Source organism: Lissotriton vulgaris, chromosome 2_1 (assembly GCF_964263255.1).
Source record: "Lissotriton vulgaris chromosome 2_1, aLisVul1.2, whole genome shotgun sequence".
Classification (NCBI taxonomy): domain Eukaryota; kingdom Metazoa; phylum Chordata; class Amphibia; order Caudata; family Salamandridae; genus Lissotriton; species Lissotriton vulgaris.
This window is the reverse complement of record NC_141687.1, coordinates 924,359,761-924,381,161: the sequence shown is the minus strand read 5'-3', so window position 1 is coordinate 924,381,161 and position 21,401 is coordinate 924,359,761. Positions and strand designations below refer to the sequence as shown.

Below are 21,401 nucleotides of genomic sequence, written 5' to 3'. Positions count from 1 at the left end.
TTTTTCAGTAACAACATATGTTTTAATCTAGTATATGTGAGTATTGATTTATAAAAGTGAGTATGTGAGAGTGAGAGATTATAAGAGTTCCTGTTTAAATTAGTATGTGTTTACATAAGTGATTGTTTAAGAAAGTATGTGTAAGTATTCTTAGAAGTAAAGTGGTAGTGTATGTATTGCTGTATATGCAAATAAATAAATGTTCATTAGTTGTTTTGCATGTGTGAATATGTGTATGAGTAACTTTTGGATGACTGTCGAAGTGTAACAGGATGTATAGGTGTATAACTACATATAATGAGTGAGTATATGTATGAGTGACTATATAGAACTGTTTGTGAATGAGTGGATGTGTATATAGATGGTGGAATTACGGAATTGTTTGCTGTAACTGGTATGGGTATCTCCACATTTTTGAAAATTTTAAATACTATTCTTGAATATGTGTTTCAAGGCTTACATTACACTGAAAGGAGGTCTCTCACTGTCACAAGGATGGTGTCATCAGTGATGTCATGAGTGATGTCACTGACCATGTCATGAGAGATGTAATATGTGACGTCATCAGCAGTGCATTGCAGGCGCGCAAGTTATAGCGAGTCAAACTAACTGTAACGTGGGAATTTCAATGGTTTTAGGTCAATAAAATTTCCAGCTAACTATAACTGGTGTGAAACCTATGGTTTTTTCAGTGAATTTCATAGGTTTTTTAAATGCCAATTCCTTTCTATATCGAGTTTCTAACCTATGTTTTTTTTTGCAATCTGCTGTTTTGTGTAAGTATTAATTTTTGAGTTTTTTTAATATTTTTTCCTGGGGCGCTCTGGGTGCGCGCTCCGGTAAGCTCGCCGGTAAGCGCACCGGTAAGCGCACCCAGAGCGCTACTTTCGTTCGTGAAAAAAATATGAATGAAAAGTTAATAATAACGTAAAACATTTCGTACCATACAAATAAAAGCAGTTTTTTTTAATAAGGAAAATGATTATGCATTTCCGTAAAACTATGATGATGTCACTTCGGCGCGCACCGTAAGCGCCCCCGGAAGCGCCTACGTTCGCGCCGCATGTGCGCCCCCGGAAGCGCCTACGTTCGCGCCCCGGTGCGCGCAGCGTCAGCGCGTCAAGTCATGTGACCTTAAAATAACACTTTTCATTGGTTGCTAACAGTTTTTTTTTTACAAAGAATTACATCCCCACCCATTTCCTTCACTTCTTCTTTCACTTTTGTGACTGCAAGACCTGCCTTTTGGCTCCTGGATATTTCTTGGTTTTACCATGGCTGCCAGAGAATCCAGCAGTGTTGAAGAACCTGAATTTATCAATGAAGAGCCTCCTCAACGAAAGGTTAAGGAACATTTTATTTGGACATTTTTTTAAATCCCACCTAACCAAAAAAAGGTGAATGCTCCAAAAGTGGAGTGCAGGATCTGCAAAGAAGTGCTGTCACGGGGTAACCCCTTAAAAAAATACTCATTTGAAAACTTCACAATGATCCGACATGTGGAGAGGAAGCACCCCCAGAATTTTGCCCGGGAAAGTGTCAGGGCTCTGGCACAAGAGGTTCCCAGTGATGGGGCCTCTACATCAACCGGAGGAGCAACTTCTTCTGGGAGGGGGAGATCACAAGAGCTGGTTCCGAACATTCAACCTGCTTTTAACCATGGTGCCCTCAGATGCAGATACGGCAATCAACTGCTTACCTTTGGAGAACAAAGTGTACAGCTCATGGTTCGAGCATTAGAAAACCATCGCTGCCCTTCCCACCCCTAATTTTTTTATTTTTTTTTGCTCCTGTTGAGCAGTTCCATTCCCTGTTTTTGTTCCTGTTTAGAAAAAAGAAGAAAACAAAAAGTTATTTTCAGAACTACCTCCAATTCTCATCAAAGAGCTATATTCTTAAAAAAATGAAAAAGAGTAAGTGAAATAGAGTGCATTGATAATGGAAAGGAAAATGAGTAAGAAAGAACAGAAAGGTATGAGAGGAGAAAGGAAGTGAAGTAGGAGGACTGAAAGAAGGTGAGTGTTAGGAAAGAAAGTAAGGAGAAGAAGAGTGAATATGGGGAATGTTGATATTCAAAGAAAATGTTGAAAAGGAACAGGGGTGTGGAAGGATAAGAAAAGATGCATTGCTGGAGTTGAAGGCAGAAGGCCTCATTTATGAAGCCATGCGCCACTTTAACGCCACCAAAGCATCACTTTTTGTGATGCATCAGTCCAATAAAAAATGCACCTTATTTATTCATATTTACAAAGTGGCGTATCTAGGTAAATACGTCACTTTGTAAACCCCTGCGCCACATTATTCCTACGTCGGGTGTAATGTATGCAAAAGGGACGTATTGACGCAAGAAAGGGTAGTAGAGGTGACGCAGTGAATAAACTGGAGGCCTCATTTCTGAAAAGTGACGCATCGCTGCGTGAAAACATCGATGCGTCACTTTTCTGTGCGCACTCCTTACGACATTCCAGATGTGTCATATTTAATGTATGACGAATCATGTCGCAAGGAGTTACAGATAAGTCAGTATTTCTGACGTATCTGTAAACACAAAAGTGACGCATTGCTGGAGTGCGTCACAAAAGTGACGCAACTCCAGTAATGCGTCCTTTCACATGGGGAAAGCACCATGTGAAAGGTCTTGCGTCAGTCTTACACCTGATGTGAGGCAGGCGCAAGATTTTGACGCAACAGCATCCTAAAAGTGACGCAGTGAAATCTCATAGATTTCACTGCGTCGCTATCACAAAGCTTTTTGCGGGGGGGAACGCCCCCTCTGCATACATTATACCTGACGCAGGTATAATGTGGCGCAGGGTTTTAAAAAGTGACCCATCTACCTAGATGCGTCACTTTTTAAATATAGCGCAACGAGGCGTATTTTTTTACACCGCTGGTGCGTCACAAAAAGTGACACACAGGCGGCGCAAAACTGTCGCAAGGCCTTAGGTCCTGGATTTTCCCCGTGCTTCGCTCCCCAGTGCGCGTACCGGGCGCTCCCCCAGCGCAAATCGAAAAAAAATATTTTTTTAAAATGCCCCGCGGGACCCTATTTTAGCCCCCACATTAAACCTAGGGGGTCAGGAGGGGGTCTACCCTGCCCCCTTATAGTCATTTTTCCCTTTTTTTATGTCACCTCTTGTGTAGCGAAGGGAAGCTGATTGGCTCTCCAGTGTCTGTCAACATTCTAAACAGTCCGGAGCGGCCGCCATCTTGTCTCTCGGTAGGATCGAGACAAGAAGGAGAAAAAAACGAAGGGGGAATTTAATGAAAGGGGGCAAGGTAGACCCTTCTTGACCCCCTAGGAATGATGTTGGGGTTATTAAAGGGTCCCGTGGGGCAAATAAAAAAAAAATTGTTTTTTTGCGGTAGAAGCGCTTTCCGGTTCGCGAACCAGGTAGCGAAACGGGAATTCGCCATTTTGTGTTTCGTTTTAATTAAATTACAAGATGGAGGAAAAACAATGTGAGAAATGGGTATAAGGGGGTACGGGAGACGTATCCTGACCCCCTATGTTTTCTGAGGGTGGCTGAGGATGCTCATATATGTTGATACTTGTCTTCCAGCGGCTGCGCATGAGCGGTTTTTTTTTTTTGCTGCGTGACGTCTGTTAACATACGATTCGAAGGAAATCAGGAAGTGTAGCCCGCCATTTTGACACTGCGAGTAAATATATTGTTAAAAATAATTGTTATAAATTAATCCGTATTGATAAACATGGTCTGCGCCATCTTGCTTTTTTTCCAATGCCACACTTTTGTCGTGCACGGCAGCCATTTTAGATGCCTTGACCAGACCCACTCTCTGCACGCCGCCGATCCTCAGCATGGCTCCCCACCCTCGCAAGCATCTCCCCCACGCACTGGTCACCCCCGCTCTGTCTTATGCATGGGCCATAAACCTCCCCCCATCTGCGCTGCTCTTCCCTGAGAATCACACCCTGTGCCCGCCCGACACCTCCCTTTCACCCTATTCACTACCGCATCCTCTGACACTCCTCTTCCTTTGTGTCTGATTGTCCAGGCCGGTCCCAGGCTATCACCTAGCCCTGCGGATGTAGTTTATGGCCTCAACTGTAAAGAATCACCCCTCTTCAAAAGAGTTACAGTAGATCAAGGCCCCCACCCGATGAGATCCGTCACACCACACGCGTTCCTACTATCTGATAACGATCCTGTATTGTGATTGGGGAGGGGATTCTCACTGTGAGGGTGTGTGGGACCGAGCCTGAAGCGGAAGATTCCAGGGATGCCTTTTTGTACATCAAAGTCTTCACAATTATGTGTCACATTAAAAATATATAGCACTCCAGGCGTGAACGGGCCTCCCCAGGTGGAGGCTCGTCTGCTGTAGTGGGGCGCCCCTTTACCGTTTCAGTTGCCATTCAGCGGTTTTCCGCCCGCTTTTGCTGCACTGTGCCTCATCCGCCATTCAGCTGTTTACCGCCCGCTCTTGCGGCTACAGCGTCTCGCTCACCATCTAGTTGAATTGCGCCCACTCTTGCGGTGCAGCGATAGGCGGCTACCACAGGACTCTTAAAATGGCGGCCGGCTCTTCGGATTTGGGCCTGGTCCACTAAAATGGCCCTGGGACACCTTGGAACTCGGACGCTTGTCTGCTAGGGCTTGGGCACCATTCTCGAAAGCGTCCCCTCAGCCTTGAAGATTCTACAAAAGTCTTGGGGGCCCCCCGACTCCCGCAGGCTTCCGGTGGGGAGCGGCTGCCATGATTGCTTGCGGAATGGCCACGACGGAGCTACGAGATGGTGGTGCTCTCATGCTGACGCCAGCTTCAGTCTGAAACATCCAGAAACACTGTAGACTATCAATTCGATGAGTTCCGGTGGAGCCCCAACGTGACCCGGTAGGGAAGAACTTGCCCTCTCCTTTTTTGAGTGATGGTTCTTGTTGCCTGTCCCCTCTGTTGTCATCTAACGGAACCTTTTTGGATTGCCGAGTGAGAAAAAAAAAAGGTGGGGCTTTCATCGTTTGGGAAAAAAAAATGTTTCAATCCAATGAAAAGTGTTATTTTTAGGTCATATGATCAAGCATTTCATCATTAGGAAACCAAAAGTAAAATGAACCAATGAAAAGTTTTATAAACAAGTCACATGACCTGTTATGCGGCTTTGGGCTATAAAAAGCCTACAAAATCCGTTGGCCTGTGAGGCGGCGTCAGTAGCGGACCGATGTGCGAATAGGTCGAAGGCAGCACAACGCGTCGAGATCCGGATGGCACCGAGGTGGTGTCCAGCAAGTTGCCGCACTGGTGTGGCTATCCTACAATGCTGCGCCTAAAGACGGCGTGGGGTGCCCGGGGGGTGGGGGCGGCGTGGACTGGCCTCTCCCCCCTCCCTAGGTGGAGGCACCTCATGTGCAGTGCGGCGCCCTTTGCCGTTTCACTCGCCGTTCAGCAGAGTTCCGCCCGCTCTTGCGGCACAGTGCCTCACCCCCCCATCCAGCTGAGTTGCGCCCGCTCTTGCGGCTACAGCGTCTCGCCCACGATCCAGCTGAATTGCGCTTACTCTTGCGGTGCAGCGAAAGGCGGCTGCAATAAGACTTTCAAAATGGCGGCCGGCTCTTTGGATTTGGGCCTGGTCCACTAAAATGGCCCTGGGACACCTTGGAACTCGGACGCTTGCCTGCTAGGGCATGGGCACCATTCACGAAAGCGTCCCCTCTTTTGACTGATTGTTCTTGTTGCCTATCTCTTCTGTTGTCATTTAACGGAACCTTTTTGGACTGCCGAAAGGGGTTCTGGTCCGACCGCTTGTTGGTGGAGACATTTTGACGATATCCTGGACCTGCCCGGCCTTGCCCAAAATGGCGCCGGTATAAATGGGACTCGTAACTCCTTGTTGTGTACTGGTTGCCCAACCTTGATATCACGAGATACGTATGCAGTTTTGAAGCACATGGCGGGCGGGGACGAGTACTGATTGAACATTTGGACATCCCTATTGATATTAAGTTCTGATGTGTTATTGATTACTGTACTATTGAAAGATCGAATTAACGTCACTCATGGTACTTGCCCGCAAATGTATATCTAGATAATTTTATTGTAACTGGCTCTGTCGTACTTTAATTATAAAATGTACGTCCACCGATTCGGCAACTGTTAGACACCTTAGTTCTTGCAACCTAATGGCCCGCCCGTTACGTTCTTCTACAGTGTAAATGTCCCCTCATCATATACGATTCCAGTTTGCTCCGTGGCCGGCCCACGTGGTTATAGGCTCGTATTTGTATACTGACATTTTCACAATAAAGGTTTTTAAAACAAAACATGGTAGTAGTACCTTTTTGGGTAAAGTTTTGAATAATAGCCACTGTTTTCGAATCAGTAAAAGGCAAGTGAAATAAAGCAGCCCGATTACATGACGGTTAAAAGGTATAATACGCAGGAACGCAGTAAAGATAAATGGTCAAGGGCTGTTGTGTTTTCCACTCCTGCAACATAAAGCGATCGAAAAGAATCCGATATTCATGCCTATCAGCGACTAAGACAGCAGGCCGAGCCTCTTTTGCTCAACGGCTCCCTCATGGGACGAAGAAAAGCCCTTTTTCTCGAAAAAAAAAGGAATATTTTACTTGCAGGACAGTTGTAATTTCCCGGGAAAATACATTAGCCTGGAACATTGTTAGTGATAAACTGTAAATGCATCTGGGTCCTTTGCTTTACAAGTCAGAGTGAGAAAAAAAAAAAAAAGGTGGGGCTTTCATCATTTGGGGAAAAAAAATATTCGAAAGCAATGAAAAGCGTTATTTTTAGGTCATATGACCAAGCCTTTCATCATTAGAATAACAAAAGTAAAATGAACCAATGAAAAGTTTTATTAACAAGTCACATGACCTGTTATGCTTACGTTACGCGCTGCGCGCCGCGCTCTGGATCGTTTCCGGGAAGCTGCACCTTGCGCACCGGAGCACTTCCGGGTGCGCTAACGCGGCGCGTCATATGACGCATTACGCGACAACGCAGGTCCAGAATATAGTCAAAATGTCTCCACCAACCAGCGGTCGGAACACAACCCCTTTCAGCAGTCCAAAAAGTTCTGTTAAATGACAAGAGAAGGGACAGGCAACAAGAACCATCAGTCAAAGAGGGGAGGGCAAGTTCTTCTCTACCGGGTCACGTTGGGGCTCCACCGGAACTGATCGAATTGGTAGTCTACAGTGTTTCTGGATGTTTCAGACTGAAGCTGGCGTCAACATGAGAGCACCACCATCTCGTGGCTACGTTGTGGCCATTCCGCGAGCAATCATGGCAGTCGCTCCCCACCGGAAGTCTACGGGAGTCGGGGGTCCCGGTGACTGTTGTAGAATCTTCAAGGCTGAGGGGACTCTTTTGGGAATGGGGTCCATGCCCTAGCAGTCAAGCGTCCGAGTTCCACGGTTGCCCAGAGCCATCTTTGCAGGCCAGGCCCAAGTCTGTGGAGCCGACCGCCATTTCGTGAGCTCCGTAGCAGCCGCCGGTCACTGTACCGCAAGATTGGGTGCAATTCCGTTGGATGGCGGGTGAGACGTTGTAATAGCAAGAGCAGACGCAAGTCAGCTGGTCGAGTGAGGCACTGTGTCGCAAGAGCGGGCGCAAGTCAGCTGGTCGAGTGAAGCGCTAGGGTGTAGCTGAGAAACCTCCATCTGGGGAGGTGGGGGAGGCTCGTTCGCGCCGCCTCTCCCTTCTACTGCACCCCACGCCGTCTCCTGGCGCAGGTATATGTGATGGTCGGACCAGGGCACCGCAGGACGTGTCTTCAGGTCAAACGGATTGTGGGACAAGGTGTGGAGCAGGCGCAATTATCTCGGGGGGCCTCCGTCAAGTGGTTCAGGGAGGCACCGCATCACATTGTTTTCCAATGCAGTCAGGTCCACAAACTGCCCCCATTTACTTTGAGAATAGTGAAGCTGTAGCAGGTGCAAATAAGCTTCAGACAGTGTTACAAGCGTTGCTCGGAACCCTTAACTATGGCACCCAACATCCAGGACTTATGCCATTTGTGCAAGGCAGTGACATCGAAGCATCTCAGGGACCAAGCAACATACCATATCCAGAGTCCTTCCCACAACCTCTGCCTTCCTTCTTACCTAGTTATTGTTCTTTCACTCCCACTCCAGGCTTTTAGTCTGTGGATGGAAAACCATGAACCTACACTCACCTATGAAAATCTTACTATTGATGGTTTATTTTGAGCCCAAAATACAAAGGCTTGTTTGGATCGATGTTGCAGCAGACTGCCATGTAAACAGGTATTTAATAAAACGTTTTAGCCTGTTACTTTGCTGGTGTGTTGTATATATTTATAATATTTGCATAGTGTTTGTCGTTATTTTGGGTGGGGTGGGCGGCGGAGCCGAGCTGTCTTGCAGCCATCATGGTGTCGAGCTCAGTTCCTCTCGCTAGTTTCGTATTTGTTATGAGGGGTTGTTCATAATGTTTCTATTTTAGCGAGGTCAAAAAGAGATCCCATTAGTGGCCTACTGATTTTGCTTGATTCCTTTTGTTTTTTTAACGATTTTTCACTATCTGCAAAGACTAAACAGAGTATTGCGACTCTGTGCTTGTTTGTAAATAGAGAATGAACCAAAGAGAACCAATTCCAAAACAATAAATGCTAGGATAACAATCAATCAAATGGAGAAGGAAGCAGGCACGACAGATTACAGCGGGGGCAAAGGCCTGTGTTACCTACCCTTCACTATCTGCAAAGAGAGAATACTCCTAAAAGAAAAGAGGAGGGGGGGCAGCGTTCAAAGCACATCAGCGTGCATAAATACGAAAATGTTTTTACCTAGCACGTACTTGACATTTTACAGCTTTTGATATTTGTTATTAAAAAACCATTGAAATTCACTGAAAAAACCATAGGTTACAGACCATATATAGTTAGGAATTAGCATTTACAAAACATATGTAAAACACAGTACATGTGAGAGTTGACATATATAAATAACTGTGCATAAAAGCCAGTGAATGTGTGAGTGGCTGTATGGATCATTGTGAACTTGTATCAGGGATTGTATAAGAGAGTAAATATGTGTTAGTATATGTTTGAATACGTAAGGTGTGTATAACTGTATAGTTGAGAAAATGGAGGTGTGATTGATTCTTTGCATGACTGACTAGGTGTGTGAGTAACTCCATGGATAAGTGACAGTCTGTAAGTGTCTGTTTACACTGATTGTATCTAAGGTTATATTAGAGTCGGAAGAGGTTCATCGTATTAACACATGAATGATATCATCAGTGATGTGATCAGTAATGTCAAATGAGATGTCATCAGTAATGTCAAATGAGATGTCATCAGTGATGTCAAATGAGATGTCATCAGTGATGTCAAATGAGATGTCATCAGTGATGTCAAATGAGATGTCATCAGTGATGTCATCAGTGATGTCATCAGTGATGTCATCAGTGATGTCATTTGAGATGTCATCAGTGATGTCACTGACCATGTCATGAATGATGTAATATGTGACATCAGCAGTGGATTGCGGGTGCGCGATATATAGTTAGTGCAACTAACTATATATGCGAATTTCAATGGTTCTGTGCGAGTAAATTAAGGTTTTGTAAATGCTAATCCCTAACTATATATGGTCTATAACCTATGGTTTTTTTAGTGAATATATATCAGGGATCGAAAAATCCAAAAAATGGTACTAGTACCTTAAAAAATGTCCGACCTAACTGCGTCTCTGACAGTGGAGCAAATGTGACAAGATAAGATTTGAAGGCATCTTTATTGCTCATGAACTTTGTGAGCAATAAAAATGCTTTTAAATCTTGTTATCTTGTCACATTTGCTCCGTCTTTTTTACAGACAGATGGTTGGTTTGTTTTTCTACTCGCCAGAAAGGGCGCGTAAGACCTAAAAACAGCTCAACCTTGTTAAATTTAGCTCTACTATGCGAGCGGAATTTGAGAAATATATATCTTCACACACACACACACACACACACACACACACCTCGGTACGGACCTCGACCCGCGAGGAGGAGGCGCCTTCTCTTGTCGGGACTTTGGGACATGAAGCCTGGAGCTTCCTTAAGGGTGCCCTCCGGCTGCCGAGAATTTACACGACGGAGTTTGCATTGGAAGGGCCCCCAGGAGGTGCACGCCCGAACTTTAGATGGTCAGTTGGTGCAGCAAGGGTTTGCTGGGGACTTCTCCCTAGCACAACAGACTTGGGGCTTCAATTGGGGAAATTTGGAAAGCTACATATCTGCGTGGTAGTGAAATTCCAACAGTACAAAGATAACCGAGGTATGGAACTCTTTCCTTGTAAATGCCTGATGTGCACTCGGGACACTTTGTGCTAATTGCAATTTTGCCACAATCGACAGTGAAGACCAGCATGAATTTGAAGGGCTGTAAAGAAGCATTATGGGCAATGTAGTCCCTGTGAATATATATCAAGTTTGAAGTTATAACAACAGAGGAAACTGTGACATCAGTACCACTGTGGGGTTACTTGTAAACCCAGTACATTGTGAAGTACTCACCTGTCGTTTCACCTGTAAAGTGTGTAGAACAAATTCCTGAATTGCTGTCCCTTTAACTGGATGTAAGAGACTGAAGTCCCTCTTCGCTGTTTCAAGAGTTACGTTTTAAAAACCTAACGAACCCACGGGCAAGTTAGCTGATGGCATTTGAGAAAGAGTTGTTTGAACTCGAAACGCGTTATGCCTGCATTCTTCTTGAATAAAAAGAACGTTGTCAAGTCTGATGGTGTGGTCTGTGTAGCGTGCTGAATGGTGCACGTCTCCTTGGTTGGATATATAGATATAGATCTACATCTATATCTATATCTATATCTATATCTATATATATATATATATACATACATACATATACACACACACACTTAAATAGGGGTTTTACTTACCATTTTGTTGTAAAGATGTGTGTTGTAAAGGCATACATCCCATAGTTCTTCAAACATATGAACCAGACCTGGATAATTTGCCCTGTACCCCCTGCTGCCCTTAATAGCATAACTAATAGCAACAAGCATATGCAATGCAATAGGTCTCGCAATTGTGAGAGTTAGAGCTATTGGGTTTGTAAATGGCAATGCCTTTTACCCACGTGTTTTGGTTTGGAATAGAGTTGATGTATGTGGTGTGGAGTGGATTTATGTGTGTTGGATTGGACTTGTTGGTTATGGAATTGTGTGTGGTAGAATTGTGTGGTGTGGAACTGTGTTGTGGAATTATGTGGCATGGTGTGCAGTGGAAAATGTGGATGGTAATTATGTGGTATTTAGTGTATTGGAATTACGTAGAATAGTATAGTAGGTTAAGTGTAACTATATGAAATGGTGGTGTGTGTGTATGCAAATGGAGAGATTTCTATAGTGCAAACTTAGCTACAAAGTAGATGCGCCTGTTTGGCAGACTGAGGGGGTCCAGTAGACTTATTACTGCCTCACAAGGGTAGATTTTAGTTATGTTTTTTACAACAGGGCCCTACAGTTAGAAAGCAGTGATTTACACTGAACAAATTTCCGGAAGCTAGCACTAATTGTGAAATGTGCTGCTTCTTTATTGCCCATCTTGTAATAAATTGTGGATTTTTTTTAAGCACTCATTACATTTTGAAGAACAGTTCAGAAGAGTAAGTCAGGAGGTATTTTGGAATGTTTACCCTGGAAGCAATTAATACATGTAAACATCGATTTGAAACGGTAGGTCACACATATGAATTTTAAATAAAAGTGTGTTTAATGTAGAATGTAGCAGGGGAAACTAAAAGATCACAAGGTGCAGTATGTAACAGAGAAATGATGTGCAGGACCTGGTTAAACTGGATTACAGAAACTAGGATGTGATAGGAGGCTATGAACTGGGCACTGGGGGAACCAAAACGCAACGCTGGTTTACACCTTTTTACTGTTTCAAGCACATTGAGATAAAGTGATTTGCCCAGCCCCACACGATGTTCCTGGATATGTGGCAAAGGAACGATTGGATGGCACATCTCCAGGTTCACAATTTAGGCTTAAGACACTAGTCTTCACCTCCTATTTAAAGCAAACATTTACAAAAATCGGGAGATCCGGTGACAGTGTGGAATTAGCAAGTTCTCTTCCATTACAGGAAATGAGTACGATTCAAGTTTTATCTCGCACACAAGGCCCTGTAAGTTGCGCGCCAATATATAATGTGTTGTATAACATTGTTATGCCTAGCAGAGCCAGCTGTTCCTGTCCAGTGTTCTTGAGCTGCGAATTTTAGGGACACATCAGCATGATTAAACAAATGAGAAATTGAACCATTTTCTAAATTTCACATCCAATCCAGTCATAGGGTCTGCCGCTATGTGTTTTATAGCCTGTATTGGTTGTGAAGCGATTTTCTGCACAAAGCTCAAACAACTTCATTATGCACACTATGTGATTGAAGTCACAATAGAGTTAGACACTAGTTTTGCCTTCCAAAATATACCTTTTCCTCTGATGCCCAGGAATGTTTATGTTTAAGCTGTTGCAAAATAAAAAAAAAAGACAGTATTTAAACACACAAAATTATCTGCCTTCGAGTTTGTAGATATTAATGTGTAAATGGGATCTCTTCGCCTAAGGCATTATTTTGGGAACATTGCACTTCCGAGAGAGAGAAGACCCATTGAACGTTTAAATGTACAAACTGTAGACATAAAAAAATAAAAATTGTATTTGACAATAGAAACCCCATCGCTATCGAAAAACAAGCACTTTTCTTTTTGAATAAGCAAACCACAAGAGTGCATGTATTTTCCAGCTATCTTCCATCATGTACTTCTCGCCCCCTACCCCGGCGTTTCTCATTTTCCCCCCAAAGTGCTTCTCCCCAGTGCCCTCAACCCAACTGTTGCTTTCTCACATGTGGGCTGCTGCACCACCTGTTGTACAATAATATCTTGCCAGTTTCTTCTCCTTCGCCATCCCTGCCCTCTGTTGCTTCTAGCCCCTGCCTTTCAGTGTTGCATTCCCCCATCTGTGCCCTCCTTCCCTGGTGTCCATTACTTCTTCTCCCCATCCCAGCCCTCTGTTGCTCCCACCAACCCTGCGCCTCCTTTTCTGTTGCCTGTTGCTTCTCTTCCCCACTCCCTCTGGGTTGCTTCTCCCCACCCAGTCTCACTGTGTTGCCTTACGTGCGGCCTTCGTGTTGCTCCCCATATTTTGTCATTTTGTAGGTGCATTCATACAAAGAGAGAGACATGGCCTGAAAACATAATAGGCTTTTTTTCGGATTTAGCAATGCTTCACAGCATCATGGATGGAGCTAAAATCCTTTGACAAAGCCAGTAGGTCTCAAAGGCGAGACCGATTGACTTTAACACTTGTTTTGACAGGTAGAGGATCAATGCACATACCCAGGCTGTAGATCTCTCTTCCAGGCAGTCCTTACTCCCTCTATATCATCTTTCTTATGATGACTTAACCTTTGAATGTCTTAATGGGCCACAGCCCAAATCATGTGGACCACCATAGGGAAGGCTGCTGGGGTGCCATCTCAGCTGCAGGCCACCTCTGTGGCTTTCACCTTCTCCTGGCATGAGGGTACGCCTTGGCAGTTTGCCCGAAATCAGCAACTTCAATTGTACTGCTCCCTGCAATAAACATTTGGCATTATCATTCTGTCGGAAAGTGCATTCCGGTTTCCCCACTGCCTCCCTGTTTGTGATGGGCAGCAATTCCCCGCCCTGCCAGCTGTATTGAAGCGCCTCTTCCCCAGGAGAGATCTGCATTTTGTCCGCCAAATAACTTCTAAAAAATGTCCTGTAAACTAAATGACATACCAAGTAACTGAGTTTCGGAGAAGGCATGTAAATACCATTCATACGTAATAAAACCAGTTTGTCTTTTAACCCTGAAAACATCATGAAAATTACAACAAGCTGTCTCCTGGAGCCGATGGGGGATGGAAAGTGAAAGGGCGCAAAGCCCGTGTGAGCGCGAGGTGGGAGCCAGAGAGGAGATTGTTCCTCACTTACTGAAAACCGTGACTTTAAGAAACCTCTTTCTTTCTTTCATATGGTTGCTTCCCTGTGAAATGGATCCAAAAAGAACAAGCTGTCCCCGTGGAGCTGACGGGGGACGGAAATTGAACGCGAAGCAGAGGAGACACCAAGCTCGTGCAAATCGGATGTCCCTTCGCGCACATGGTTTGTCACCCTTTGCTAGGTAAAGCCACAACAATAGTCTCGCCAAGCGAAGCAGCTGCGCTTCGTTCGCTACGCGAGACCTAAAAAGCATGACAGCAGGTCTCTTATTTGTTTCCCTGGGGTTTGGAGACCTCAGGACCCTGCATCAAAAGTGCTAGCTCGGTGATGGTGACCACACCCGTCAGCGGGCACCATTAAACTAAATTAATTATACACACAAAAATGTGTCCTGTTCCTAACGTAACTAAAGGAAAAGGTTGGTAAAAAAAAAAAAAAGCACGGGGAACAAGTTTTCTATATGAATTTCAGCAGAGACACGCTAATGAGCCATGGGTGAAGAGTTTTGGACATGAAGTCAGAACTTCAAATAGTTGGGGGCACTGCCCTAGAACCATCGAGGTAAAATGAATAACAAAAGTTACCCTGTCAAAAACCCCAAGATCCTCCGGCTTCGCCAGACACTGGGCATAATGGTAATTGTGCATCTATGCACTATGACTGAGCCCCAGTTAGCATTGCTAAGGCAGGAAAGTTGATGTACTCATGTTCATAACCAATCAGTTAAAACAAAACTGCTCAGCATTAAGTATAACAATGGTTGCGCACCAGAGTGGGGATGCAAGTGAAACTAGAGACAAATAGAGGGGCACGCTTTGTACTGAGTTCTTACAACTTTACCTCTAGGGCATGTTCTGCTTAAATGGAAGAGTAATGGTCTTCCCCTTATGAATGTATTCCAAATTCTGAAGGGAGAAAACATTTGCGGCTGCACGTATCTTACTTTTGATGAACAACTACACCAAATTCTAAAAGTGGGCCTAAAACGGCCAGGGTTGCCCCTACTGGAAGTAGGATGCTTCACCCCGTAGAGGAGCTATCTGTTAAATGCTTTTCGGGACTTCCAAAAATAAAAAACAGGCATAGGAAAGTTTGCCCTAAATATGTTAAGCTGGCTGTTAGTCTTGCTTTACTCCTGTACAACAGTTTCTTTAGATTGCAAGCATGAATCTCTGAAAGTGTACACTTTTCTCCAATGGGCACATCTTACTTTTCCTCTTTTCTTGCTGAGCGGTGTTGCAAGTACAAAAAGTGGCAAATGTCTTCCTGCCCAAATAAACATTAAGTGATACAAGTGTGAGCCCTTGCGATACAAATCTATTGGGAAAGGTGGTGATAGCTGGAGGCAAATTGTTTCTCTACCATTTATTCGTTAGAAAGAATAAAAGCACCTTATAAACGCACTCAGACCAACCTCTGCTTTGTATTATTATTCTTTGTATTATTGTTTTGTTTTACTGCTTCATACTGTCTGGTATCAATGCTTCGTATTGCCGTTTAGCTTTTTACTTATGTATTATTTCTGTTTTATTTGCGCCTTCAAAAACTTAATAACATCTTTTGAAATCAAAAGAAGAAAAACCTGAAAACAACTGTGTTCTAAAAAACAAAGCCAGGGAAAAAGAAGCTACAGTTCCCATGATTCACAAACAGGAAAAACAAAAAAGCTCTGTCCAGCAGTATAAACTGAACACTGAAACTATGAAAGGATATCACTTCAAAAACCTAAGCCAGCCTTAGAAAAGGTCCTTTTAATCACAACAATCCATAACAGACATCGGTAAAGTCACTAGGCCTAGCCTTGGGGACTATTGGTTTTACCAATGGTTGAAGCCATGCTGTACAGCACCGCCCATGCTGTACAGCATCTGGATCATGAGAAAAGTGGAGGGAGCAAACAGATGCAAGAGCAGCACATGGAGTGGGGGAAACACATGGGAGGGAGTAAAGCAGTGGGATAAGAACACAGGGGCATCACAGAAGAGGTCAAGGGAAATGCACATAGGGAGCAAAAGAGCAACACAAGGGAGACAGCTGGAAAAAAACACTCATAGAGCACTTATACTAAAAGAAAAATGCAGTGACTAAAAAGTGAGCAGTGGAAGGACACACGTAATGCCTTCCTGCTCCAGGTGAGGGACAAAACATGAAGAGAAGAAAAGCGCACACACAAATAAGAAGCAATCAAATCAGAGTGACCAAAGAAGCAAACCAATGGTAAGCAATGGACAGGCTCTAAACATGTGCGGTTTGAAAGACAACACTTAAAAATTAATTTCCTGGCCTTTAAACCTCCGCATTATAATTCTGATAGCGTATTCTTAGAAGAATAAAACTGACCGGTATTGTAAAACAGCGTGCTGCTTGGAGCAAGATGGATGATCGATGGGGATATCTGCAATTTTTCGATGCCTGCCCAAGAGATAAGCACTTTGTCTATGAATGTACATGACAGGCAGAACGTCATCGTTCTTGAAGGGATAGAGCCTCCACCGCTTTTTAGGAACGCGAGATTCTGGGGGCTCGCTGTACTTGATGACCACTCCTCGAAAGGTGTTAGTGTCTTCTAGGAGAGCACCAGATAGTCCAAAATTAGGCTGTTCTTTATTCTGAGCGTCTTTACTATTGCTTTCCTGGGCAGCTTCCTCAGATCCCTGGTGCTCTGGATTGCCACTAAGCTCATTTCTATGGCGATTTTCCCGCCTCCTCTCATTGTAGAATTCCCGCTCTGCACGCTGCTGGCGTATGTTCTGACCCTCCCGGTCCCGATTCCGGTCTCTCCCTTCCGGCCTGTGATTGGGGTTTCTCTCTCGGTTGGGTTGGTCTCTATGTCGATGATGTGCTTCATCTGAACGGTCCCTGTGCGGTCTGTCTTCGCGTCCTCCTCTGTGATAATCATCCCTCTCCTGTGAACAAAAAGCAGAATGAAATAGGCTAATAAACCCCAATTATCAAATCTGTAGCATAAGAAGTAATTTGAAATCTAGACCTACTTTTCTTAGACTTCTCAACCTATACTATATACACACACACAATAGTACTTCTTTAAAGTCTTGAAACAAATATCCCAGCAATCACAAGTACAAATAAAACGAGCATTGGCAAATCCAATAGGTCTGGCTTTAACCCCTTTAGCTGCAGCGGCTATTCCGCCGCAGTGCTAAGGAGGAGGGGGGGCCGCGCGGCGCTCCCATGCTCGTGACGGAACCGCTCCGTCACGAGCATTGGGTGGGCTGTACTTGTGACAGAACGGTTCCGTCACGGCCCCACCCGCTTAATAGAACGTGCCGCGCAGGCGCGGCGAGCGGGCCGTGGCGGAACGGTTCCGTCACCAGCACAGCCCACCCGAGGCTCGTGACGGAACGGTTCCGTCACCAGCACGCAACGGGTTAATGTGAAACTGCAAGTAAACACAGCTATCACCCAACACTGTTTACATGTGTTGGATGTACAACTGCAGTTTCTCTCATTAAAACTTGCCACATTGAAGTTGCCAAGGCTGGGTAAAAAAGCAGCACAAGACTGCTTTTGTATATGATGCATATAGAAGATAAAGAAATTAACGTACAACTGTGTGATGGAGTGCACTTTTCAGATGTGAGATAGTCCTTCATACGGCCAATGAAACCACTTCATAGATAAATGAAGGATTCACCAAACAGACAAAGTATGAGATAGAGCAATTCTTCACTGAGTTGAGCAACAGTCCACTTATTCTATGCGTATTTTAAATTATTGGACACAAAATATCTTGCGGACAGCTGCGCTGTCAAGCCAGAACTTGGGGAGAAAAATGAATAAAGTCTTATTTTTCTAGTGTCCTCTGGTCCGCCTGGTATGGCGTTTATAAGTTACTTGATATGGTCAAAATGTACCACCGACAAAAGCAGTTGCGCCTTTCTGCCCCATCTCTGGTGTCCAATCAAAAAGCTCAACTTCATCATCCAGAAAGTAAAGCAACAGATAAGTATTACAATGCAAATAGCTTAAACTCTCGAAAATGCGAGACCTATTGTATTGCAAATGCTGCTTGTTAGCAGGGCTCGAAAATTCCACTCGACCGCTCGCACAGTCGAGCTAAATTTAACAAGGTCGAGCTGTTTTTAGGTCCTACTCTCCCTTTCTGGCGAGTAGGAAAACAAACCAACTTTTGTCCTCCGTCTGAAAACGGTGACAAGATAAAAGATTTAAAGGCATTTTTATTGCTCACAAAGTTAATGAGCAATAAAAATGCCTTTAAGTCGTTATCTTGTGACATTTGCTCTGCTTTCAGAGACAGAGGTCAAGTAGGTTGCAGTTAGGTCGAGGACATTTTTTAAGGTACTAGTCCTGCAGGACTAGTACCATTTTTTGGATTTTTCGAGCCCTGGTTAGTCTATGCCATCACAAGGATTTGGCATAAGACTGTTCAATAGTAATATGCAATTGCAAAATCAAGGCTGGTAAACACACAGAACGTGCCTTCCATTGTAAGACTGTAAACAATTCATGAATGGTTCAAGCACTGGGAAATTATTTAACACCTTGGCTGCTAGGTGTTTTCCCCTCCTGTGCTGGAAATTGCCATTTTGCTGGTGTCATGACGAGCTCAGCTCGTCATCAGCACAGCTCAACTGTGCATCATGACGAGCTGAGCTCGTCATGAGCATCGAAAGGGTTAAGCTACAAAATACGGGCATGGGTAATCAAAGTTTGTACGTACTTCACAAGTTATTCCTAGGATGCACACTACTTCGTTAACCCTAAGTGAAAACATGAATCCAGAAGAATTCACAGCCAACATATTTCATCCATACAACACCTTCTCAAGGCTTAGGTCTCGATTTCAAATTCAACGAGATCCAGATGCTTTTAATCGCAACAGATAAATAGTTACCCAAGGGTACATTTTGATCTGTTGCAATAAATAATAGCGCCTATTAAGAATTTCTGGGGAGTGACATGGAGATTTTGGGTCTTACCGTGCTCCTAAAGTACGAAAGGCACAGAACTGCTATTTTCCCCCTGGAGGGAAAATTTCATCTTAACAGGATACAGGAAGGTGCTTGTGATACCAGACTATGGCCCCGATCACTAGTAGGTCGGTGTTTTATTTATTTTTTTACTTTGTACTAAACCTGTTTCTGCAGGGGCTGGATTATGTGATGGGTGGAATTAGCAGCATTAAATAATTAACAACTACATTTTGGCAGGTCAAACTTGCTATGTACTCTACCATGGGGATTTTAGTACGGTAAGACCCAAAATCTCCATGTCACTCCCCAGAAATTCTTAATAGGCGCTATTATTTATTGCAACAGATCAAAATGTACCCTTGGGTAACTATTTATCTGTTGCGATTAAAAGCATCTGGATCTCGTTGAATTTGAAATCAAGACCTAAGCCTTGAGAAGGTGTTGTATGGATGACAAAACGGTGACAAGATAAAAGATTTAAAGGCATTTTTATTGCTCACAAAGTTAATGAGCAATAAAAATGCCTTTAAATCTTGTTATCTTGTGACATTTGCTCTGCTTTCAGAGACAGAGGTCAAGTAGGTTGCAGTTAGGTCGAGGACATTTTTTAAGGTACTAGTCCTGCAGGACTAGTACCATTTTTTGGATTTTTCGAGCCCTGGTTAGTCTATGCCATCACGAGGATTTGGCATAAGACTGTTAAATAGTAATATGCAATTGCAAAATCAAGGCTGCTAAACACACAGAACGTGTCTTCCATTGTAAGACTGTAAACAATTCATGAATGGTTCAAGCACTGGGAAATTATTTAAGCTACAAAATACGGGCATGGGTAATCAAAGTTTGTACGTACTTCACAAGTTATTCCTAGGATGCACACTACTTCGTTAACCCGAAGTGAACCCGAAGTGAACCCGAAGTGAAAACATGAATCCAGAAGAATTCACAGCTGTGAATTCTTCTGGATTCATGTTTTCACTTCGGGTTAACGAAGTAGTGTGCATCCTAGGAATAACTTGTGAAGTACGTACAAACTTTGATTACCCATGCCCGTATTTTGTAGCTTAAATAATTTCCCAGTGCTTGAACCATTCATGAATTGTTTACAGTCTTACAATGGAAGACACGTTCTGTGTGTTTAGCAGCCTTGATTTTGCAATTGCATATTACTATTTAACAGTCTTATGCCAAATCCTCGTGATGGCATAGACTAACCAGGGCTCGAAAAATCCAAAAAATGGTACTAGTCCTGCAGGACTAGTACCTTAAAAAATGTCCTCGACCTAACTGCAACCTACTTGACCTCTGTCTCTGAAAGCAGAGCAAATGTCACAAGATAACAAGATTTAAAGGCATTTTTATTGCTCATTAACTTTGTGAGCAATAAAAATGCCTTTAAATCTTTTATCTTGTCACCGTTTTCAGACGGAGGACAAAAGTTGGTTTGTTTTCCTACTCGCCAGAAAGGGAGAGTAGGACCTAAAAACAGCTCGACCTTGTTAAATTTAGCTCGACTGTGCGAGCGGTCAAGTGGAATTTTCGAGCCCTGCTAACAAGCAGCATTTGCAATACAATAGGTCTAGCATTTGAGAGTTTAAGCTATTTGCATTGTAATACTTATCTGTTTTGCTAATTAACACATAAATGAAAGGCTTTGTCATTTACAATGTCAATAGCTTAAACTCTTGTAAATGCCAGTCCTATTAAAAAGAAGCAGCCCGGGCGGCTGGGAAAGTTAAAGTGCGCATGGCGCGCTGAATGTTGCAGGAAAACATGTAGTGCCTGCAGTAGGGGAAACTCAAAGCAAATAGTGCTTATAGACTAAAAAAGACGTACAGTGTAACAACCGAAGTAAAAGGGCCAGTCCTCATGGGAAGTTACAACTGAAGACAAGGCGCTAGTAAGGAGGGACTAACACACCTATTAACGAATCAGAAGTTAGTATTTACAGAGGGAATGACACAAGCCAATGCCAAATACGGGCGGAGAGTGGGTGGGGCTTCAATTCCATACTCCAATACTTCATGCCGCAGAGCAGAGCATGCACTGCCCAGGCTCGACCTAAAAACAGACTAAGATGAGAGGGTCCATTCCCTTACAGATAGATCTTCTTTAATAGCAATGAGTACTGAATAGAGTAGACAAGTTGATACTTAAAGGGGTGGAGAAAGACACGGAAGCAACTCTAAGCAAAATACTGCCCTCAACTATAGGAGATTAATATTGTACGACTTCCCTCCTTTCTGATCACGTGCCTTGTATTTGAAGGTAGTCTGTGTAGGCTACCCATTTCAGAAGGCAGGCATTTGAAACTATAGTTTGCCGGAGCATTAACATGGAACAACTTCTAGACAGTTCTCCATTCAGTACCTGCAGCCTGTGTGTGAAATAATCTTGTTGCTTGCAGCATGAATATCAGTACCACTAAGCGTTGAGACAATGTTGAAGCGGTTTAATCTG

The 21,401-nt window shown here is 43.8% G+C and overlaps 1 protein-coding gene across 1 annotated transcript in view; it reads right to left on the bottom strand.

Annotated features, from left to right (window-relative positions):
- SNIP1 (Smad nuclear interacting protein 1) overlaps window positions 1–21,401 on the bottom strand; it is a 52,497-nt gene that overhangs the window by 8,439 nt on the left and 22,657 nt on the right. The window contains exon 3 of the mRNA XM_086956452.1: window positions 16,327–16,892. Within this exon, the coding sequence (XP_086812578.1) occupies window positions 16,327–16,892 (566 nt within the window). The remainder of the gene's footprint in view (window positions 1–16,326; window positions 16,893–21,401) is intronic.